We start from the raw sequence: 24,947 nt of genomic DNA, 5'->3' as shown, positions 1-24,947 counted from the left end.
GCCTCTAGAGAGAGAGCGAGGGAATAAAAACATCTGGTTTGGACTAAGTTAACTGCTGTGGTGGCGGCAAAGAGAGAGAGAGAGAGACGGGCTCTGTTAACCGCCGCTGCCGTCAGATGTGCTGCGTCGCGTGGTTTGGAGGAGAGAGGAGGAGGAGGAGGAGGTGGTGGAGGAGGAGAGAGGAGGAGAGGAAAGAGGGAAGAGGCACCCAAAAAAGCCATGGAAAAAATGAGTGGAGGAACACAAGGAAGGGCAAAGTCAGCAGGAAGAGAGAGAGAATGTGGGACAGAGTGGTTGGTGAAGATGGAGGGTGAGAGACGTGGAATAATATGTAACATCGTCGGCGGCTCGGTCTAGTTCCTGGAGAGACGGGTGAAAAACAATGACACCCAGACCGGAGCGTGTTCACAGATTCAGATTAATAACCATCCCCCCTCTCTCCCAGAACTTCAACAATTCCAATCATGTCTAAATCATTTATTAGAAGAGAGAAGAAGGTTGAATTTGTTGCATATTACGACCAAAATCGACAGTGATAGTTAAATTATTTTTGCGGTTTTTCACGAGGAGGCAACAAAAAAAAGATCAATGAAAACACATGAAGAGTTCAGCTGAGAGAGGTGACGTTACAGAAACTTAAAGGAGTCGTTTAAAATACATTTATTCACTTTCCTGCCAAGAGTGAGAAGAGAAGATTATTACCACTCGCACATCTGCACGGCCACTTAGCTTAGCTTAGCTTAGCTTAGCTTAGCTTCATCTAAAGGTCACATAATATTTCTCATTCATTAAAAGTAGAGTCTGGAGTTTTGTTCATTGCAGTTTGTAAACAAAATATTCAAACTGCGAAACCCAACTGTCACCAACACCGGGATGCTAACCGCTAGCCGAAGTTAGCATCGAGCTAGCTCCCCACAACTGCCCTCATACTTGTTACCAGTCAAGGCTTTAGTTGTCGGTGACGGTCGGGCATCGGTCCGCGGCTCCAGCGCTTCACTCAGACTGTATTTCTTTTTCTTTGCGGTCCTGACTGCTGCTGCTGAGAGAGAGAAACATGCTAGCACTCGTTAGCATCAGAGACAGCTAGTGCGGTTAGCAGCCCTGAGCCTCCTACTCTGCTGCACGTAGCTTCACCTGAGCTCAAACAAAACAAACAAAGCAAAAGACCAAAATTAAGACATATTTAATTTGTATAAGCTAAGTCTAACGTTTATTTTTGGGCACAAAACTCCAGACCCAACCTTTAAATGTCGTCCAGTATTTAAACTTTAATTTCCTCTTTGCAGAAGACGTGATAATAAAATAACAAATGCAGCTTTCTATGACAGTGTTTTATGAAAACAGAGACGTGAGATGTTTGTGTGACGCCGCCGACGTCAGCAGAAAAAAACGCCTGCAGCTCTCAAACATGATATCAACACAACACTCTGCTGCCGCCGCCGCCGTCGTCGTCACTGTCACGGGATCCCGTCTGAAAGGAGAGAATATGGAGGTGACAGACTGGGGGAGGGACGGGGGTGAGATGGAGAGATGAAGGCGGGAGAGAAAGAGAGAAGAGAGAAAGGAGGAGAGGAGAGAGACAGGCCAAAAGAAAGAAAGAAAGAAAGAAAGAGAAAGAGGGGGGTAGAGCGAGCCTGACAGCCCAGACCGCGGCTCCACGCTCTATTTTCGACTACCACATAATTGAAACAGTATTTACTGAGATCTGAGTGTGCCTCTCTCTCTCTCTTTCTCTCCGTGTCTGTCTGTGTCTCTCTCTCTTTTTCTGGCCCCACCACAGTTCATTCAAACTCTTTTGCGACGTTGCATGTGTGGTATCGACTGTAGGAGTTAAATACAGCCGAGGGAGGAGGGAAGAGGGGGTGTAGGGGGGTCATGCAAGATTTTCTTTCTTTTTTTTGTATGTAGTTCTATGTATGTGTGTATGTGTGTGTGTCTGTTTGAGAAATGCCTGAATCACTCGTTTGATGCCTGGAAAAAGAGTTAACGATGAGCGACTCACCCGGCGTAGAGAGAGAGAGGGGGGGGGGGGGGGGGGGGGGTGGGGGGGGTGGGGGGGGGGGGGGTTGGGGGAGTCTGGAGCCGGGCCCTGGATGTTCATTAAGCATTAACCATAAAACATGATATGTTTTCCCCTTTATGTGCTTTGCCCGTTTAATTATTCATCAGCAGCCGCTCTGCTGGAGAGCCTGTCATAGGCTGGGTGTGTGTGTTTGAACATGTGTGTGTGTGTGAACATGTGTGTGTGTGAAGATTGACACACTGAAATGCCTTTAATATACCGATCGTCAGCATGTGTTACTGCGATGTACAGTGTGAATGTGTGTGTGTTTTTGTGTGCGTTTGTGTGTGAGATCTGAAAGGGTTGACGTTGTGATGCTTTAATCTGCTCAGACAGACGGCTTCACTACACTGCGTTGTGTGTCTTTGTGTGTGTGTCTGTGTGTTTATGTGTGTGTGTTTGTCCAGTTTTACAAAGCAAGAGTAAAACAGTCAAACACAAATAAAGGCTCAACATTCAGGTTTTATTTTATGGAATAATAAATAAATGCTTTGGGAAATGAAGAGCTTGTTAAATTTAAAAATAAACCTTTAATCTGTGCTCAAACAGAAATGTGTACTGTACAGTATGGATGCTATAAGCTAAGCTATCCACCTCCTGGATCTGGATCTAACCAGCCAGACGTGCATGAGAAGTTTTGATATTTTTTTGCATCTCTTAATCGTCAGCAATGAAATTCAACTTTTATCTCAACTATTTTATTGAAACAAACAAGTGTGAAGCAGAAGTTTGAGCTTCAACGGATAAACACTGAGTAGAAAAGTGTTTCCTCTGCTTTGCTTTGTTTTGTCATTTTCTATTGTGTATCTATTTATTTACTTTTTGGGGGGGGACCAAATGTTTTTGTTTGAACAAGAACACAAGTTTCCAACCAAAAAACAATAGAGGCAGAACAATTGACAGTAACAACAAACATAAAATAACAAAATAAAGTAGAAAGGACATGAACAAAATAAAAACTACTGCCTGTAGGATAGAAAAAGTATGTGTGCGTGACCTGTGTGTGTGTTGTAAAGGCCTCACTGTGCCTCTCGATTCTCCCCCCTCTCCACAGAGTGTGGTCAGTAATCACACTGAGGCCCACAGTAAGTTGAAACTGTCCAACGTGACAGAGAGAGACGCCGGGAAGTACTGGTGTCGCGCCTCCAACTTTGTAGGGAAGTCAGAGAACGCGTTCTGGCTTCAGATTCACACCGCAGGTAAAAAAAAAAATCCACCTGAGCCACCTTCACCTCTGATGCTGGGTCTCCTCTTCCTCCTCATCCTCTCTGCAGGGCTTCGCTTGGTTGTGGGTTTTATTGGCTTACTGGCTTTGGCTATAAGAGGACAAACACTGCACACACACACATATAGATACATAGATATAAACACACACAAACACACACGCACACTTCTGAGTTTAAATGCTCATGCTTCTGTTTGTAGCTGGTAGGTATCATCCATTTAACACAGAGCGCCACTTTGTCTTCCCTCCCCGATCGATAACGAAGAACAATATCACACCTTTAATTACTGCAACGGCTTCAGAAGCTTCACCCTCACACCCTCACACACAAACACACGCACACACACACACACACACACTCACACTCATATAGACTGGCATTGATTTCCCCGGGAGTGCATTCTCCAGCTGTATTAATGTGCTTTTATATGAAAGCATGCAGCGGGAGCGTGATTCATGGCTCGGTCTGGATGTCACTGTTCATTACTGAGGCCTTGGGAACCAGAGTCACACACACAAACACACACATACTCACACACACACCCCGTCCCCTCCCAAGCCACATCAGATACTGGATTTGAAACAGTCTCCCCTACTGGTCATAACACCAACTATTAGTCAAAGAGGGGGAAAAGCCACAACTGCCTTTTTGAGTAATTTCAAGGTTATTTAGAAGAAACCAGAGTGAATCTTTTAGCAGGCGGGGAGAGGCTCATAGTTGTTTTTATCAAACAGCAGCTGCAACAACAACAGGGTAGTAGTCAGATCTTCATGTGAGTATGAGAAACCATAAGCAGGTGGTTAATTTGAGTTAATAAAAAACCTTAAATTAAACTAAAAAGGGACCCAGAATAGATCCCTGGGGTACGCCTAGAGGGGGAAAAAAATCGAAAACCAAAGGAAACAAATTGTTTTAGCTGGAAAAAAAATCATATTTAGGTTTAAACAAAGGAAATTTCTCATTTTGCGTCCCAGATCTTCATATGAGTATGATAAACCATAAGCAGGGGGTTGATTTGAGTTCATTAAAAACCTTAAATTAAACTAAAAAGGGACCCAGAATAGATCCCTGGGGTACGCCTAGAGGGGAAAAAATCAAAAACCAAAGGAAACAAATTGTTTTAGCTAAAAAAAACAGAACATGTCTGAGTTTAAACAAAGGAAATTTATCATTTTGCGTCCACGTTTGCTGCCGCCACACTTGTCGTTACCTTTTCAGACAAGATGTTGCAGTGGTTGACGGATCTGCTTTGCTACTTTATAGCGTCAGGTAAACTTTAAACCCACAGGTGCCGATGATGCAACTTAACTTTTTCCCTCCACCTTAAATTAATCAGGTTCCTTTTCTGTTCTGTTTCTGACTTCTTTTGTATTGTGATTTTTTTTTTTTTTTTTTACCTGCCAGGACCTTTAAAAAAAAAAGTGGACTTATAATATATAGAAATTAAAATGTGTGAGTTTTGCTGCTTTGCCCGTCGTGGCCTCAGGTTGAACCATCAAAAGCTCCTCTCTCTCTCTCTCTCGCAGCAGGGTGACGGTCGCTGCTTTGGGTGTTTTATTCATTTTTCAGGTCTTGGTGGTGGGACGATCAGCAGAAGCAGCAGCAGGAAAAAAAAAAAAAAAAAAAAAACATTACTGCTGCCTCCTTCATATCTTCACTCTGTCCTTTTTTTCCCCTCCAGGGTTTTATTTGGTGTTTCTTCTAAGAAGCTTTTGGGCTCATGATATCTCTTCTCTCTCTCTCTTCTCTCCTCTCCTCTTTCTTATACCTCTCTCCTCCTCCACAGACGGCCGGTATTAACACTACAGATAAGGAGCTTGAGGTTCTCCTCTTGACCAATGTGTCTTACGAGGATGCGGGCGAGTACACTTGTCTGGCAGGGAACTCTATCGGCTTTGCTTTCCACTCTGCTTGGCTGACGGTGCTTCCAGGTATATTCCCCCCTCCCATCCCCCCTTCTCATCATCCATCTCCACAGAAATGTGTTTTTGCATGTTTTTACTCAGTAGCACAGTATTTAAGAGTCATTTCCAAACCTCATTATCACCGATTGTTACTTGTTAACACGTTTTTTCTTTTGCTTTTTTGTTTTTTTTATGCGTGTTTCAACTGTATCATCATCATCGTGCCCCTTTTTTAATTGAACAAAAACCCAACATGTCTCCATCGCACGACACGTTTTAATCAAAGCAGATCGTCTGCTTAAATGTCTCAAGGCTACGAGGTAATTTTCAAGACGTTTATGTGTGCAGCGATTCAACACAATAATTACCTCCCCGGGGGGGTGGAGGGGGGCGGGGGGACAGGGGGAGCAGCACATCACAGGTGCAATTACCTGCTTCAGGATAAATGTACAAGTTGATTACTGTGCAGAGATCGAGTGCACAAAGATTTATGGACTTTAAGTTATATTAAAAAAAAAGCGAATGAGGTGACATGTGCTACTGAGGAAAGCTGCGACTCTTTAAAGGGATAGTTCAACATTTTGGCAAATTGGCCCATTGCCATAATTGCTATAGTTTTAGGAGTAGGTTCGTTACCTTTAGTTGTCGGTGCAAGCTATTTTCAGAACGGCGGAGCAGAGCCGTGAGCTAATCAGAGCTACACTACAGAGGCTAATGGGATTTATTGGTTTCCCTCACCAAACTCATCAAATACACAATCCAACAACTCCACAACGCTCTGGTGGACAAGTTGTGACCTGCACATTCACCACGCTGTGAGATAATAACAGAACGTTACCAGACAGAGTTGTTTTAGAGGGAAATACAGAGACTGCTTGATGAAAAACTGTCCCTGAAGGCAACGCGCATCAGTGGTTTTGCATGAATTCACCTCTAAAACAACTCTGTCTGGTAACGTTGTGTTATTATCTCATAGTGTGGTGAATGTGCAGGTCACAACTTGTCCACCAGAGCGTTTTGGAGTTGTTGGATTGTGTATTTGATGAGGGAAACCAAGAAATCCCATTAGCCTCCGCAGCGTAGCTCTGAGCAGCTCGCCGCTCTGCTCCGCCGTTCTAAAAATAGCTTGCACCGACAATTAAAGGTAACGAACCTACTGCTATGACTATAGCGATTATGGCAATGGGCCAGTTTGCCAAAATGTTGTACTATCCCTTTAATGTGAATATAATGATGTGTGTATCGTGTACGTGTGTGTGACCTCCTCTTCCTCCTCTTCCTCCTCATTAAGCAGTGAGTCCAGAGAAGGAGGACTACTACGCCGACATCCTCATCTACGTGACGGGCTGCGTGCTCTTCATCCTCGCCGTGGTCATCGGCGTCCTCTGCCGCATGAGGATGACCAATCAGAAGACGCTGCCCACGCCGCCCGTGCAAAAGCTCTCCAAGTTCCCGCTCAAGAGACAGGTAACAGAAAGTAGATACAAGATTCGTACAAGACTTTCCCCTTCCTTCCTTCTTTCCCCTCCTCTCTCCGGGGTTGTCAGAGACATTACAAGGATTTCCAGGAGTGCTTAAAGGTGTTTTTAAGACACCAAAAAAAGTACTTTTTCTCATCAAGCATCAAGAATTTCTTCGGTTAAATCTGTTGCATCCGGTGTTGTTTTTCCACAAGTTTAGTTTATTTTGAAAAACGACCTCGACAGACAGACAAGTCGGGGAGTCACATTATTAACCGAGGAAAGAACTTCCAAATTAGTTCTGGAGAGTCATGGAAAAGTGGTGTAATGGTTCTGCATCAGCGCCACGAGGAGAACCCTGCAAAAGAGTTTATACTTTTTTTAATATCTGTCTCTTCGGGCTTCTGCGACTGTGACTGCGACTGTGACACGGAGGAATCGAACTCACGCAGGACTCACTCAGTGTAAATAAATACAGGAGGTTATTGTGCGTCTGTCTCGGCGCTGCTCCGGTGACGTCGAGCAGACACTGGAAGGCATCACACTGGTGACATGTGTTCACATTTATCTTGGAGCAGATTCAGCTCAGGGATATTTATGCCCTCCTGTGACTGTCAGTGTTAGTTTTAGATTTCACTCTCGGTGTAACACAAACTCACCCCCCCCCCCTCCCAAACCCCTCACCCCCCCAACCCCCCACCTCCATACCCCCCCTCAACTGTTTGGAAGAGAAACACGAAGTGGAGCAGCTGCAGCAGCCTGCAGTCTGCTGTCTGCTGCTGCTGCACAGCGCCCCGGCCTCTTCACGCCATCGTCGTCTCTCACGGACACGTTCCTGCAAGGCGAAGCGTCGGGGGGTCGGGTCCAAGACCTGGGTCAGACCGAGACAAACAGACAAACCCCCCATCAGAGTGTCTGAATTAGCTGCTTAGCTTAGCTTAGTTTAGCACAAAGACTGGTAATAGAATAGATACAACAACTTAAAATATGAGAAAAAGATAAATTACAAGTTAAATATTACAAAAATTACAAAGTTAAATATTACCAGAATTACAAAGTTAAAAACTATAAGAATAAACCCCAAAATGTCCCCCTCCCACTCCCCCCATCTTAACAATACAGAAGAAAATATAATATATATATAAGAAACAGGGGGAAACCGTTAGCCTATCTTTGTCCAACAACTCCAACTTCATATTTATTCATTCATTTAAACACCAGAAGTTAAGTTAAAGGTCCAGTGTGTAAAATGGAGGGAAAACCGTGATTTCTAGCGTTCAGATTATAGTTTTCAACAAACGCTCGCTCGCTCATCGGCAAAGTGACGGACGGTGGCCTCCGAGGACAAAAAGACTTGTTTACCACGACTGGGACTGAATGAGGTGAAGATCTAAACCATGTTACGATACATCTGCTGTTTCCTACTCCTTCTTCAATACAATACAATACAATCGTTGGTTTATTTATGAACGTGAAACTCTTGAAAAGCGCTCTCTGACTGGCTGGATTTTCCGTTTGGGCTGCCGTACAAACATGGCGGCGCAAGATGGCGACACTCTCTATGTAGATATAGAAGAAGAAAAACAAACAAATTCTATTTTATAACAATTATACACTTATACAAATATATTCATGGGTAATATATTCAGATTTTGCCAATAAACCTTGATAATTATTACACACTGGACCTTTAAGTTTTAGTTTTTGGGCCGATCCAGACCTCCAGTCTTTACGCTAATAAGCTCAGTCAACATCCAGCAGTGTTCGGAGCGGGAAAACGTCTGAGAGTCGGAGTCAGATATGTCCAAGAAGGGAAGAAGGTCAGACTGCAGCACTTTCCCTTATCCAGCCTGTTCTCCCTCCACACTAATGAATCTGCCCCCTCTCTCTCTCTCCTTCATCCTCCCCCTCTCCTCACTCCACTTTAGTCCCATGAAAAGACTTTTCTATCTCAGCTCCTGAGCTCCTGAGCCTCTATTTCTTTTCTTATTACTCCTCTTGTCTTATATAATCTGCAGAAAACCATCAGGCAGAGCAGCAGCGGCTTCACTCTTTATTCTTTGCGGTGTCCGAACTCTTGGACGGTCGCTGCTCATCTTCTCTTTCTCTCTCGTTCTCTGGATGAATATGAAAAGCGTCTAAAATACAGATGAGTTTGTAACGATCCGTCCGGCTCCACCCGGTCGTGGCTGCTATGTGTGTTTGTCTGTGTGTGTCGAGTTCCAGCTTCATAATTGAAGGGGTTTCGCTCGTCAAAATGCAAAAGTTGCATTTTTAGAAAACTGTTGTTTGAAAGTCGTGTGATTCAGTTCATGGAAAATATGACGCTGGAAGCACTGGAAGCTGTAAACGCTGCAGCACAAAGACTCTCTGTTGCTGCTGTTGTTGTTGGGTCACATCAGGTAGAAAGCAGGTGCTCTAATTGTTCCTATACATGCTCTTATAAGGCAGCGCAGAGAAAAAGGTCTTATTGCATTTTTCTGTAATCTTCGCTTCGTTTTTGTAAAGTTAATCTCCTGGTTCTCTCCTTTCATAACTCTGAGTAAATCTCCCATAAACCTCCTGGCATGTTCTATCAGATATTACTTTCATGCCTCTGAAATTGTAGGTCGGGGCTGTTTGGTGGTGTTTTTTTTGTTTCATTTTCCTCCAGTTTTGAAGTTGAGGAGAGGAAAGTCTGGTAAGTGGACATGTTTGTTTCAGGAGGATCTGTCACAAACAGATTCATCAAAAAGCCGAGGCCACAGCCATCACACACTCACACACTCACACACTCCAGGCTCTCAGATAAATGGTGTGGGGATGTCGGTGCCCACGGGCTCCGCAGCAGGACCGCCGGTCTGGAAATGGAAGCTCGCTGATGGATAGAGACGTCCATCTCTCCCTCCCTCTCCCACCTCCACCTCTACGTTCTCCCTCATTCGTCTTTGTTAGCGCTGCCTCCTCCTCCTCCTCCTCCGGCCGGGCCGTTTGTATAAAAAGTCACCGCCGGTGTCAGAACTGCTCCTGTGATGTGTGATGTTTGCAGCTGATTGTTGCCGAAAGGAGGAAAAAAAAGTCTCTGTGGCATCTCCACAAAGTTATTCAATCACTTATTATTTATAGTCCAAGTTCAAACCGAGTTGAACCGATGGCAGCTTCAGATCTGAAGAGGTGAAATGTGTGTTTTTTTTCTGCAGCTCGAAAACTTTTACTAGAAAATGTTTGTTTCAATCCTGTGTGCACTTTGAGATCAAAACATTCAAACAGCTCATCAGAAACTGGATTTAAAGACACATTTTTCTTGCTTTAAAGTCGTTTTTTTTTCCTTCAATTATTTTGCAGTTGAATATTTTAGCGAACAGATTAGATTCTCGCTCAGAGATCCAGATCAAGGCTGCAGGAACCAAACCTAAAAACTACAAAATTAGTCTCATTTTATCACGTCCTGTTCCCTGTTTTTTAATATTTTATTCAATGACATCGGTTTCAGCTTTTTTCCCTTTCCTCCCCCCTCTGTCTCTGTGTTTTAACTCACTCAGCTCGTCCTCTTCAGAGACTATAACAGTTTGTCTTTTGCACCCAAGCAGGTGTCCTTGGATTCTAACTCCTCCATGAACTCCAACACGCCGCTGGTCCGGATCGCCCGCCTGTCGTCCAGCGACGGTCCGATGCTGGCCAACGTGTCGGAGCTGGAGCTGCCGTCGGACCCCAAGTGGGAGTTTCCCCGAACACGGTAAGAAGATCTCCGACTCCGACGTCTTTCATCATCGCTGCACTGCAAAAACTCAAAATTTTACCAAGAATATTTGTCTCATTTCCAGTCAAAAATGTAATTTCTAGTCAAAACAAATCTCATTATACTTAAAATAAGACTTGTCACATTAAAAAGTAGCTTGTTTTTAGACACTTTTTACTTCTTTCAAGCAGATTTTCACTTGAAATAAGTAGAAAAATCTGATAGTGGATCAAGTTTTTCCTTCTTATTACAAGCACAAAAAACTTGCTTTCACTTTTCTACTTATTTCAAGTGAAAATTAGTTTGAAACAAATGAAAATGATCTAAAAACAAGTTCATTTTTAGGTGATCAGTCTTATTTTAAGCGAAAAGAGATTAGTTTTGACTAGAAATGAGACATTTTGACAAGAAGTTTTTGCAGTGTGACATTTGAACGCCTCTCAGAGGAGAAAACGTGGCGAGAGCTTTTTTTTTTTTTTTTTTTTTTTTTTTCAAACGCTGCCAAGCAACATATTTCAGAATTGACAGATACGGCGCCGTCGTCCTTGTGGCGCGATGTGCTGTGAAAACATGAGAGCCGTCGATACATCAAGGTCACCGCGACGCCCGCCTGCTCACTCATTGTGCTTGGCAAACAAATCAGCTCCGTTTAGAGGAGTAAATCACTGAAAACACTTTGCTCGCAGTGAAAATCCAGACTCTCAAGTGTTTTGTTTTGTGTGTTTCAGGTTGACTCTGGGTAAACCTCTGGGCGAGGGCTGCTTCGGGCAGGTGGTGATGGCCGAGGCCATCGGCATCGACAAGGAGAAACCCAACAAGCCGCTCACCGTGGCTGTGAAAATGCTGAAAGGTGAGTGGAGCGTGGAGCCGGTGCAGCGACCTCGACGGCGACAGCGAAGGACGTTTTCCCTCAGCAGCGTTGTTTCCTTCCTGCACATTAATCATCCCCAGTTGTTCAAAGGAAATCTGATCGGATTTTGGATAATGGATTGGATCAAATCTTGAAAATGGGTTGTTCAAAACCAAAAACGGATTCTGAGGTTGAATTAGATCACGTAATCCAGTCTTGGTTTTCATCTGGATCAAAACCCTCACTTTTTAGTAGAATAGGGAAAACTTTAACCAAAAAAAATGGATTATTCAGATGCCAGCAGTCGGGTGGATTTCAGGAACAAAATGTGATTTAAATTAAATTCAAACTGGTCAAATAAACAATATTTGTAATGTAGTATATATACATTTATCGATTTGTATTTTGCACCTAATTTTTAAACCATTACAGTGATTAAATAAAGTCAACTTTTGAATATTCTACAACTGAAAAACATTTCCCCAAACTGAATTTAATGAAATTTGAATTCAGCCTACATTGTGATGCACAGTCCCATCTAGAGCACTCATTATCCAGATTTGGTCATCTTGAAAAGTCTTGAAACTTTGCTTTGAACAACTGGGATAAAAGTAAGACGGATTACGTGATCCTTGATAGCAAAAAATGGATTTCAAAATCCGGATCATTTTGATCCAGATTACACCTTTTGAACAGGTTTCACTCAACCATCATTAAAACCCTCTGACGTTTGTTTGCTGCTTTTGGTTTGTTTCTTCCCAGACGACGCCACGGATAAAGATCTGTCCGACCTGGTGTCGGAGATGGAGATGATGAAGATGATCGGAAAACACAAAAACATTATCAACCTGCTGGGAGCGTGCACGCAGGACGGTGAGGTCACGGCGCCGTTACGACGAGTGAGAGACGCTGAAGCAGACGGCGATGATGATGAACACTGAGTCCTGACCAGTGTGTGTGTGTGTGTTTGTGTTGCGTTCAGGGCCCCTGTACGTCCTGGTGGAGTACGCCTCTAAAGGCAACCTGAGGGAGTACCTGCGGGCGCGGCGGCCGCCGGGCATGGACTACTCCTTCGACACCTGTAAAATCCCCGACGAGCAGCTCACCTTCAAAGACCTGGTGTCCTGCGCCTACCAGGTGGCCCGAGGCATGGAGTACCTCGCCTCGCAGAAGGTCAGTCCCCTCGTCCCCGCCATACTGTTGTTTTATGTGTGTGTGTGCATGTTTTTAGATTCAGCAGCAGCTTCAGCTTCACTTGTATGATGTATAATTTAGTTTTTCAGTGATTAAAATTTAGCTTTACATCTGTAGTAAAGGTCAGTTGAAGGGATTTTGGCAAATTGGCCCATTGGTTGGACAAGTTGTGACCTGCACATTCACCACGCTATGAGATAATAACAGAACGTTACCAGATAGAGTTGTTTTAGAGAGAAATGCAGAGACTGCTTGATGAAAAACTGCCCCTGAAGGCAACGTGCATCAGCGGTTTTGCATGAATTTCCCTCTAAACCAACTCTGTCTGGTGACGTTCTGTTATTATCTCATAGTGTGGTGAATGTGCAGGTCACAACTTGTCCACCAGAGCGTTGTGGAGTTGTTGGATTGTGTATTTGATGAGTTTGATGAGGGAAACCAAGAAATCCCATAATGAGCCTCCGTAGCGTAGCTCTGAGCAGCTCACGGCTCTGCTCCACCGTTCTAAAAATAACTTGCACCGACAATTAAAGGTAACAAACCTACTGCTGTGACTATAGGGATTATGGCAATGGGCCAATTAGCCAAAATGTTGAACTATCCCTTTAAAGTTAGAGGAGAGTGTGTGTGTTTGTGGATGTGCGTCTGATGTGTGTGTCCTCTCCTCCCTCAGTGTATCCACAGAGACCTGGCCGCCCGAAACGTCCTTGTGACGGAGGACAACGTGATGAAGATCGCAGACTTCGGTCTCGCCAGAGACGTGCACAATATAGACTACTACAAAAAGACCACGAACGTGAGTCTCACTGCATCTGTGTGTGTGTCTGTGTGTGTGTGTCTGTGTTCTCACTCAGTCTCAGACTTTTGACGAGAGCAGGAAAAACGTTTTTGTTTCTCCACGGAGAAAGAGAAACTTTGTTTTTTCATTCTAGGAAATTAGATTCTGTCTTTGAGCGTCACACAGAGGAGGAAAGAGAAGCCGTTATATTATTATCTCAAACATATCTACATATCTCTATTAAAGTTGTGTATATACATTTATTATAAATGTCCAAATGATTGGTTTTTTTGTACATGCTGTGGCCAATTATGTTAATTATATTCATTTAATTTATATATGTGAGTTTATTAGAACAGCATGTAGTGTATACACATAAAATTTAAATACATTGATATATGTTTTTTTAATTGATTTCAAACCATGTCCACCTTTTGGCTCTTTAAAACATCACCGTATACTGACAGGCTTTAGGAAGGATATATGATAGTAAAATCATACATGCAACAACATACATACACTACTCACAAAAAGTTTGGGATATTTGACAAGAATCTCCCTATAAACAGTTCATGCTACAGTGATATTCTATCATGAAAGCCTTTTAAGTAGGAGGATGCTTGTGATTTTTGTGGTTAATCACCTTGTTAGAGAACAGCATGTTATTCAATAAGGACTGAAACATTGAACAATTGGACATGTGCATTCAAAAGTTTAGAGAAGGTTAAATTAAGTTCACCTCTAAAGGTTATAGTGCATTTTACGTGCATTCTGAAATTTAATCCAAAAGCCAAACATCCCTAACTTTTTGTGAGTAGTGTATTTGTACAGGCAAGATCAATAAATGCAAACTGTTCCAAGTCATTTCTCATTTTTACATTTACTTTATATAAACATATATTACTTTTGCATGTGTGTTATGACAAAGTGAAGATGAGGTTTTTTAGCACTAAACTGAACACATGAATCTGGTCCCAGAGTAACAGAACCTGTGTTTATTATGAATCTTTAATACATTTCAATGACAGTAATGAAACCATTAGAGTTCAATATAGTGACACAGGTGAACTGATGTGACTCAGGTTTGTGTCTCTGAAGTCCAAGGTGTCAGTCTCAGGTTTTTATCCAGTGTTTTCCTGACCGACGCCGTCCTGTCCTCCTCTCTGTTGTTTCAGGGTCGTCTGCCCGTGAAATGGATGGCTCCGGAGGCGCTGTTCGACCGGGTCTACACGCACCAGAGCGACGTGTGAGTTTGCACAAACCAAAAAGACACAATACGCATGCCGACGGTCCACTCATGTGGAGCCGTCGCCACCGTGCACCACACCGGAGGAATCCGGCTGTTGAAATATCGTGACTGAGCGCGTTAGCATCAAAAGCTCCAGTTTGTGCGTGTGAATATGGAACCACGGCGTTCCCGCTCCGAAAAAACATCTCATCTGCGCTCTCATGATAATCCCGAGCTTCTTGTGTATCAGCGGCGCCGCATTCCTCGCCGCGTTTGTTCTTTAATCTCCCGACACGACATCAGAGAGAGAGAGAAAGAAGGAGAGAGACAGAGAGAAACACAACGGAGAGCCGAGGCCGCCGCCGTCGTCTTACTGTTGTTTTATCAGTGTAAATCCAACCTGGGCCCAGAGCAGGAGGAGATAAGAGGGTCAGGGGATTTATCAGCAGCTGCTCCCTCGGGGGTTTTTCCACCGCAGAGGCACTACACCTTTTTTACGACCTGTGATTGCTCCCGTGTTGGCTGCGATCGGGAGGAGAACGCTGCGTTTAGGCGGAGAAGAGGTCACAAAGTCAATCTGTCTTGCAGTAGCTGTAACATATACACACACATACATGCATGCATAGCCTCGAGCGTCTCCTCCTCGCCCCCCCCGCAGGCTGCAGCCCCGACGCTGCGTCCCCCACCAGCGCAGCCGTCCAAGCCAAACACGGGACCCTGTCAACACTGGCTCGCCGTGTGATTACACTAGACTGGGAACGGGCCGAGAGGAGAGAATCAGTCCGCTCTGTTATTTCAGCAGGTCTGGATTACAGAGTCGGCGGCTCCTGCCAAACCTCCTCCTCCTCCTCCTCCTCCTCCCTTCATACAGTAGTCGCTCCACAGCCAGTTTACTCTCACACACCCCGGGGGACTTTGACTTCTGACCTGTGATGGTTTTTCATGAAACAGATTACGCTCAAACAGACAGAGGAGGAAAAGGAGGAGGAGGAGGGAGGAGCATTAAAACACATTACAGCTAAATTTGACACACTCACAATCAAACAGCAAAGATAAGAACTGAATTATACCGAAGTGCAACAACTACACAAACACAACTGACCACACAGGTCACACCTATTAAAGCCCCATACAGTATAAAGGTAGATGTTTGTGTTAAAGCTCCATACAGTATAAAGGTAGATGTTTGTGTTAAAGCTCCATACAGTATAAAGGTAGATGTTTGTATTAAAGCTCCATACAGTATAAAGGTAGATGTCCATGTGTAGTGTGATTATAAAGCAGCTCTAGGTTCTATATTAATACTGTGAAAGTATCAAAGCCTCAGTCCACAGAGAAATGCACACAGCCTGTATTCAGAAACTGAGCCTTAAAACCAGCCAGCAGGACTTCCTGTCACTTTGTGATGTCACAACAAAGCCCCGCCCCTTCACCGCCTAGATCCACCATCCATCAACAACTTGCAGGATTTGGTTTCTCTCAGTGTTTTATACTGAAATCTGCTCTATTTTTTTATTGAACCACTCAGAAAACAAGTCAGCCAATCAGAAGACAGGCTCAGAGCCTCCTCTCTTCTGATTGGCTGACACTGACCTGTTGTTAATACAACTCCACAACCTGAGAGAAGGAGATGGAAAACTACACTGAGAGACCACAAGTTGATCTTCTTACTGTATAGATCAATGCTTCAAAATAAAACACAGGAGAGGTGTAAGATATTGATCTCATATTGATTTTATTGACATTTATTTTAGTTGTTCAGCTTGTTGGGGGGTTGTTTACCCTCTTTATTTTCCAATATCATGCAGTTTGCCTGGAGAAACAGGCGTGTTTTTATTACAAAGTGTCTCTGCAGTGTTTTTTTTTTTTGTTTTTTTTACATTCATGACCTTTCCTCTCGGTCGGTTAAAGTCGTGATATAATGATTAGCTGACAGAAAATCCCCCCAAACACACAACATTTAGTTTGTGTTTCATTTAGAGCCGTGTGCAAAAAAAATCACATAAATAAATAAAACACAAGAAAGTGAAACAGCAGAGTTTCATTGGCCTTAGACGACCCCACCCTCCTCCTCCTCCTTCTCCTCCTCCTCCTCTTCTTCGTCTTCATTCTCTAAATGCATCTGGACTCAGACCGGAGCGTCACGACGACCACGCCGGCCTTCGCTCTCATTCTCATTCCGTCAGCTCTCGTTGCCGCAGGTGCCAATGAAAAATTAAGTGTTTACATCTTTATTGCCGGCTGCTAATAGGAGCCTAATCGCCTGTGAATATTCATCCCCGACAACTCGCGTTGAATATAAAGAGACTCGAGTCTGCACCTCTGTTTTTTTTTTGTTTTTTTTTACGTAGAGATGTGTTCAGTCTCTCTTTGGTTTAAGGTTTGTGATGTCTCTCTCTCACCACAGTCCACTCCTTCAGTCTCCCCCCTCTCTCTCCCTCTCCCTCCCTCTCTGTGTGTTTGGAGAGTGGACTAACCAGCCCGGCCAGTAGCTCCTCTGGACCGGAGCGTGGATAATTAGATTAAGCCCCGCTGAGCAGCGCAGCGCTGAGAGAGAGAGAGGGAGGGGTCTGATCCCGATTCACTGGACGGGCAGCCGAACAATAGTACACTGGGTTAATAGACCGCCCATTATCTGATTAGCTTCCTTCATTTTTTTGTTGTAAGCGCTGAGGAATAAAGCAGCAGTTCAGATGATGGCTTGGTTTGGGCTGTAACCGTAGATACACACACCCCTCCTCCCCCCTCGCTGTAGGTCAGGGTGAGTTTCTACTGTACAAGCTTCAAGAAAAGAAGATAAAACCTCAGTAGATCTGGGTAGTTTGCAGACATACATCTATGCAGGATTTTGTACCTTAAAGGGATAGTTCAACATTTTGGCAAATTGGCCCCATTGCCATAATCCCTATAGTCATAGCAGTAGGTTCGTTACCTTTAATTGTCAGTGCAAGCTATTTTTAGAACGGCGGAGCAGAGCCGCGAGCTGCTCAGAGCTACGCTACAGAGGCTCATGGGATTTCTTGGTTTCCCTCATCAAACTCATCAAATACACAATCCAACAACTCCAAAACGCTCTGGTGGACAAGTTGTGACCTGCACATTCACCACGCTATGAGATAATAACACAACGTTACCAGACAGAGTTGTTTTAGAGGGAAATACATGCAAAACCGCGGATGCACGTTGCCTTCAGGGACAGTTTTTCATCAAGCAGTCTCTGCATTTACCTCTAAAACTAATCTGTCTGGTAACGTTCAGTTATTATCTCATAGCGTGGTGAATGTGCAGGTCCACCTAGTGTCTCTTGGCTGAAAACCAACCTCGTAAGATCAGAGCCTCAGCTGTCATTGTAACCTGTAATCTCATGTTTATGACAGATAAGACTACACAGATATACACATGGTAACATGGTAGATGATAAATAACCTTATCCACCGCTCCATGGATTGATTTCTCACCGGCTTCGTTGTTGAAATCAAATGCACATGGAGGAGAGGAGGGTTAGAGACACAGAGGAGGAGAGACGGATCATATGAGTCACACAAACATTTAAAAATGAATGTGGATGTGGCCGTAGCTCATTGGTTTGGTTTCAACATCGCAGTGTCTTGTTTTATCTTTTTAACCCAATGACAAATGAGCAACAAGACAATATAAATAATCGATTTTTTTTTATCAGTGCAGCTCGTTATATCAGAGCAAAAACAAGATCAAACAGATTCCACCGGCCTCTTTTTTTCTTTATTTCTGTTCTCGTCCATAAATCTCTAAAAGCAACAATCACTTCCTGCCTGATCGGCTTCATTCACTCGTCCAGACTCTATTAAAAACACGTCAGCCGGCTTCACTGCTACACCGGCTGACATGTTGTTTTATTACGAGGAACACGGGCAACGTTCGTTTATTTAGACTCGATCCCGCTGCGCCTCAAACTCACTGGGCATCAAATGTGTATTAATCCGCCCAGTAAAAATAGTCCCCTGTCCTGTAAACGCACCACTTCCTGCTGTGTTTGAGGGAGATTATTGTATTATTATTCACGACTGAATGATTTATCTCTTGAGTAGAAACCAATGGGCTTATATATAATTATTTATTGATTATAGGTAAAGTGAATTCAGCTCTTTCTAATAAAAGTCTTATATTCGGCTCATCTTCCGTTTCTCTCTCCACTCGTCTCCTCTCTGGCTTCGGGGGAGGAGATTTAGACTTTTAAACATATTGAGCCTCTGTCTGAGACAATGAGGACGTCAGATCGACTCCGAGCGTGAGCACAGTTAACGTTATTGGGATCAATACCTCCTCCAAACACATCGATCAGGAAGCATCTGTTGCTGCAGGCCACGAGTGTCATTTGACCTCTGATTTGTATTCATTGTGTATTGACTTTGTGTTTCAGGTGGTCCTACGGCGTGTTGTTGTGGGAGATCTTCACCCTGGGGGGGTCGCCGTACCCGGGGATCCCAGTAGAAGAACTCTTTAAGCTGCTGAAGGAGGGACATCGGATGGACAAACCTGCAAACTGCACCCATGAGCTGTAGGTGTTCAATGGTAGATTATAGGTTTAGTATCAGGTCCTACAGCAAATAGACCAATACTGATGTGTGTGTGTGTGTGTTTGTGTGTGTTTCAGGTACATGATCATGAGGGAGTGCTGGCACGCGGTGCCGTCGCAGCGGCCGACCTTCAGACAGCTGGTAGAAGATCACGACCGGGTTTTATCCATGACCTCCACAGACGTACGTCCTCTTTTCCACTGCAAAGCTCTGCCCTTTCTTTTTTTTTTGACCAATCAAAAGTGTGGCATATTCTCTTCAATCTGGTAGAATTTGATATTGGTACTGCTAAAATTTCCAGAGTTATTGGGCTTTTTATTTTGCTGTCCATCCAAAAAAGCACTTGCAAACTAAGCCAAACTGCAGTATCTGCACCGAAACCAAGGCAACAGTGCAGTATCTGCCATAAAATGGTCAAAATTGGTCAGAAACTACAAAATACATTTAATTCAGTCCACCTTTATCTAATCAATTATAGACTTGGTAGTTATTCATAATCTGATGCTTGAACCTGACAATGAAAAACACAAAATGCTGTTTTCTCAGTTTGGCATTTTTACATATTGATACTGCACTTTGCCTTTGTAGGGCAGAGCTGCAGATAACACTTCCTGTTTCGTAATGAGGCGTATTCCTGAGAAGGAGTGGGATAAACCGCTGATGTTTAGAGACATAAATGATTTAATTACAAGTGTGAGTTTGAGGATCTAAGTCATTAACTGCATTTTAATGTTTTATTGTGGGAAAAAATACTTGAAATATGATATGTTCTTCTTTTTAAGAGCCGTTACTCTCTCAGTGATTCTCAAGGACACTGGATTAGATCTTTTTATTGCTCTGCCTCTTTCAAATGGAAAACAATGAGGTTTTGCAACTATATAAGTTCAAAAGTCATTGGAAAAAAAGTCGTAACTCTTATCCTTTATAATAATATAACGCCATACTCACAGTGTGGGAAGGAAATGCAGGTGTTTTATGCTGAAATGAAACTGCTAATGAGCCAAAATGAGACGAGTGTTCAGCTAATTATGTGACAACGCTGAGGTTCTGACCCTGTTGCCCCTCTGCCCCCCTCCCCTGACAGGAGTACCTGGACCTGTCGGTGCCCTTCGAGCAGTACTCGCCCACCTGTCAGGACTCCAACTCCACCTGCTCCTCGGGGGACGACTCGGTGTTCGCCCACGACCCGCTGCCTGACGAGCCCTGTCTTCCCAACAAACAGCTTCCCAGTAACGGAGTGATTAGGACATAAAAACACACAAAAAATAAAAAGACACACAAAATAAAGCCGAGCTGGGAGAGGAGGAGGTGGGAGAGAAAGAGGGAGCGACGGACGGACGGGCGGACGGACACTGACCTCCTCTCACCTCAGTGACTCGAGCTCCTCAAGATATGGAAATAAAAAACTCAGCATGCAATACTTCCACAGCGCTTCGATTCGTCTTAAACTCTTCGTACCGTAAGAGTTCTTCCTCCTCCTCCTCAACAGACTCCTGAAACATTGAAGGATTATTTTTTTTGCCGTTGAACCGCGTGTTTGTCGTTCTTCTTTTCAGAAATGAAATTATATTTTTGTACTCGGGCCAGTCTTTTGTTACAAACGGACAATCTGTGGGGTGAAAGAAACCATTCCGTGCCTAACTCGGATTAAAAAAAACAACAAACGAACAAAACACACACACAAAAAAAAAAAAAACCTCCTGATGAAAGGAAAAACAGACGTGATGAATGGATCTAAAGAGGAGGTGAAGTGAACGAAGGGCATTCGGTGAGTGACGTGACTGGTTGGGACCTCAGATTTTTTTTTTTTTTTTTTTTTTAAATCCTCTCGTCTTGCAGAGTAAAAAGATCGCGATGTGAAAGAAACCAGCAAACGACGGGACTCGTTCTTCCGGGAGATTTTCCAGTGACTTGTCTCGACTCTCACAGAAGAAACAGAAGAAAAAGGAGGAGATAAAATACAGAAAACATCCCAGAACAAACAAAAACGGAAGAGTTTTAGTGATAATCATGGAACAAGCTTCAGGGCCATTCAGTAATAAATACAGCGAGCCGAGGTTCGGAGGGTTGTTTTTTTTTTTTAAATGTATCTAGAAAATGATTTATTGTAAATATATAAATGCAAATATGTATCATATTGCTGTTCACAGCCATGTACTTAAAAGACAAAAAATTACATTTTTTTAAAAAAAAATATTGTTTTAGGATGGAAGCATTGCAATCTAGAAGAAGACACTGTCATGAACGTGTAAAACATTTAATCATTTAAAGTGATACAGAAAAAAGGTTTATTTGAATAATTAACGTGTATATTTGTAAAGATATTTATAGACTTAACATGTGGTTCTTAAAGTTCGAAAGGTTTTAGTTTAGGATTTTAGTACTGTACGCAAAGATTTTTATTTCTTTTCTCTTTTTTTTTTGTAACTTATTTTACAACAAAACTGCGACGTTTATTTTCAGATTCCTGTAGTTTATGATCCATCTTTTTTTTCTGTCTTTTTTGTTTTTCTGTTTTTTTTAAAGAAAATATTAAGAATGTATGACATGATATGATGATAGTTTTTGAGAGCGAGTGTGATTCGACCGTGGGGAACTAAAAGCTCCCGCTGAGAGGAGCTGGATGGTTTTATTTTATTTTTAATTTTTTCTCGCTGAGCTCAGATTCTGGTTTTGAAAAGTTGACGTTTGCAATATCAAAGCAACGATTAACTCTTGCTGGGCAAGAAAGAAAGAGCAGCGCTTAAAGACACGTACCAGAGAGGCCTTTTAGTACGACTTCAAGTACTTAGAGACACGTTTCAACAACACGGAGCTGTGAATCATGGGAAGCCTTCAGAGGACCTCCGAGATCCTGCTGCCGATCGGGACTCGCTGTTCAGCCTCCACTTTAATGAATGAGGACGGATTGGCAGCCTGCGCCCTCATTAGTGCACTACTTTTTATTACTCATGCAAAATATATGCAGTGTAGTGCTCTGCAAACACCCCACTATGTTGACGGCCTGTGTGCCGGCGCTCCTTTTGGCTAAAAACACCAAATCCCACAATGCAATGGTGCAGGAATTGGCGCTAATTCAATGCGACATCTGCCTGAATGATGAATTATCTAATTACAAAACCGTTCAACGTTAATTAGATTAATCAGATAACAAACGTCGGTGGTAAACTACATTTCCCAGAATGCTTTTCTGTAGGTACCAGAGAGTATGCATGAGTTTATCCCAAAAAAAAAACAGTTACAGCAATAGATTTAAATAGTGAAAATACATACTAAAGTATAACAGAAGTAAGTTTTCTGTTTATCTGCAATGCATTCTGGGGGTTTGAGTCCATTTATAGGGCAGACAGGTTCTCACTTCTCATTTCTGATGCTAAACGCGCCATTTACTGTATATCGATCGACACTAAAGCAGGTGCAGGTGGATTATTTAAAGGTGCTTCTGAAGGCTTCTGACTCGTATTGAAACATAAAGGTCACAGGGTCGAGGGGTCTGACACGCTGCGTTCAGTGACGGTCGGCTGCAGAACTGCCGCAGCTTTTGAAGGCAGAACGTGTAAAAAAGCTGTTGAATCTGCCCGGATGCTCGAGGTTTTATCGCTGCTCTATAGTATTAATACTGACATGAAGGCACGCTGTGTGATCTGTGGGATGCACAGCTAAAAACAAAATGTATAGACAGTATGTATATGTGTGTATTTATATATGTGTGTATATATACATATATATATATATATTGGTTTGTTAGGGAGAGACTCTGAAGTGTGTGGTGGATGCTTCCTCATGAAAAGTGCCAAATTAGTCTTAAAAGAGTTTATTTCGTCGAGTTCTTCACAAACGCTGCACTGTCGAATGTAGGCGGGCGGAGGTTACATGTGCAGAGGAGGATCATGGGATTGCCAAATTAACTCCCTATCCCATCCCCATTTTCTCTTTTATATGCAGTCTCTCCAGTTAAACCCCCTCCACTTCCCCCCAAAAAAGAAACTACAATAAGGGTTGAAATGTTTACAGAGTCTGGTTTTTTGTTTTAATTTGTTTTTTTTGCAAAGTCATGAAATGGAAAGCGACGTTCAAGTGACAACGAAAGGTTCAGAAACACGATTCACTCGCTGCTAAATGGAAACTGGTGCAAAACACTTCACTGTGCAAAGGCCTCGTGTGTCGCCCCCCCCCCCTCACCCAACAAGACCGAGTCGGTACTTAAGTTAAATTTTCCCCCCCAGCGTTTAAAGTACTTAAAAATATAGATTTTAAATGTGTTTTTAGCACCGAATTATGTTTTTTTGGTTTATCAACAGAAACGAGGCCTTTGTGAAGTGAAACATTTTTTACACAGAGTTGTCCTTGGTTTGTTTTCAATAAAGTTTTGGCCCAAATCTACAAAGTGCCTGGAGTAATTTAACCAACAAAAAATAAATGGAGATTAATTGATTCATTGATCACATTTTGAATGTATCATTGCAAAAAATGGAAAATGGAAAAAAATCAGTTGTGGTTAGAAACAGGATGTGTAAAGTAAAGTTTTTTTTTGTTTTGTTATTTCGTTTTTTTGGTCTTATTTGAGTGAACACGGCAGACAGACAGACAGACAGAAAGAAAGGCACTTGTGTAAAGTTTTGGGAGGATCTAATGAAACGATGCTGTTTGATTTTATTTATTCTTCCATGCTGGGTAAAAGCTTTCCCTATGGTGAGAGTATTTTTTATTCATAGCGATCTGCTTATCAGTGTTGTTTTTCATTAAAGAGCCAGAAGATGATGACGATGATGATGTAGAGTAGTCTTTTTACCCCTCTCCTCTCCTCTCCTCTCCTCCCATCAGGCTTTGCTCCCTGCATAATTCATCCTGTAGTTTATGTTTATGTCACTCAGACGACCCCCCCGGCCTTTTCTCTGTCTCCCTGTCAAGCTTTTTTTTGTATTTTTTTTTATTTTACCAATCCCCATTAAGGTCACTGTGAGAAGGACGTGTTGTTTTTAACATGTGATTTTTTGGGGGTTTTTTTAGCTTCCATACGTCTTAGGGAATATTTATACATCTGAAAAGTGTATGATGCACTTAACTTTAAAACCCCCCAGGAGGAATTGATATGCAATAATCTGCATCAAAATAGTTAAATAGCTTTGCTTCTTTTACTGATATTTTCTGATGGTGTCGTTATCCTCGATATCTGCTGTGAAATTTAAATAAAAGAAAGTTATAAAGTAAATTTATCTGTTTATAAATCATACAAATGACAACATGACAGTTAATTCAACACATTATTAAGTCTCACAATTTGTCTAAATCCAGTCGCGGCCGTTTTTTATGTCGCCATTTGAACGTCACAGCCCTGCGTCGCTAATGCTAATGCTAATGCTAATGCAAATGCGCAAACTGCTAATACATTGAATTTTCTCCTTTTTCAACTACAGTAGGTCATATTCACGACTCGTTTACAACTAACTACAGTATACCTCCTCAGAACTGTAGGTACAAACATGTCGTTGTTCTGGATTCTGGTGTTTTACTACAGAAAATGTTGATATTTGTTCTCGTACCTCTGAATTAAGATGCTGCTGCTAAACCAAGATAATGAAACAAATCTTTTTAGATTTAGTTAAAACACTCAGTTCTGACTGACGAAAAAAATATGGTTTATTGTATTTTAAGGCCGAGGTTAAAAACAACAGATCCTTTTCACAGCTGAACCTGTTTTCTTTGCTGTCGTGTGAATGAATGAGGAGGATTCTTACTGTATGTACAGTCACACCTGGGCCTTTACTCACCTGTCGTCTCCTCTCCTCTCGCTCTGACTGACTTATTTATTCTCTCGTCTGTAAAAAAAAAAAAAGAAAAGAAAAAAATCAGGATTTGAAGATAAAGCTGGGAGCAGAAACCTCTGCTTCTCGATTCATCACAAAGAAAATATATATATATAGCTATACAGTATATAAATTGCTTTCATTGTTTTATTTTCCAGTTTTCA

At 42.6% G+C, this 24,947-nt stretch overlaps 1 protein-coding gene across 1 annotated transcript in view; it reads left to right on the top strand.

The window, feature by feature from the left end:
* Positions 1–20,915, top strand: part of fgfr3 (fibroblast growth factor receptor 3) — an 86,110-nt gene extending 65,195 nt beyond the window's left edge. The window contains exons 8-18 of the mRNA XM_083998035.1: positions 5,075–5,219; positions 6,487–6,659; positions 10,219–10,367; positions 11,099–11,220; positions 11,983–12,093; positions 12,203–12,393; positions 13,088–13,210; positions 14,368–14,438; positions 18,820–18,957; positions 19,054–19,159; positions 20,061–20,915. Coding sequence (XP_083854161.1) covers positions 5,075–5,219; positions 6,487–6,659; positions 10,219–10,367; positions 11,099–11,220; positions 11,983–12,093; positions 12,203–12,393; positions 13,088–13,210; positions 14,368–14,438; positions 18,820–18,957; positions 19,054–19,159; positions 20,061–20,228 — 1,497 coding nt within the window. The 3' untranslated portion in view covers positions 20,229–20,915. The remainder of the gene's footprint in view (positions 1–5,074; positions 5,220–6,486; positions 6,660–10,218; positions 10,368–11,098; positions 11,221–11,982; positions 12,094–12,202; positions 12,394–13,087; positions 13,211–14,367; positions 14,439–18,819; positions 18,958–19,053; positions 19,160–20,060) is intronic.
* The last annotated feature ends 4,032 nt before the right edge of the window (positions 20,916–24,947 follow it).

This window comes from Trachurus trachurus (assembly GCF_905171665.1).
Source record: "Trachurus trachurus genome assembly, chromosome: 22".
Taxonomy (NCBI): domain Eukaryota; kingdom Metazoa; phylum Chordata; class Actinopteri; order Carangiformes; family Carangidae; genus Trachurus; species Trachurus trachurus.
Note: the sequence above shows the minus strand (reverse complement) of the source record. Positions and strands in the feature narration are given on the sequence as shown.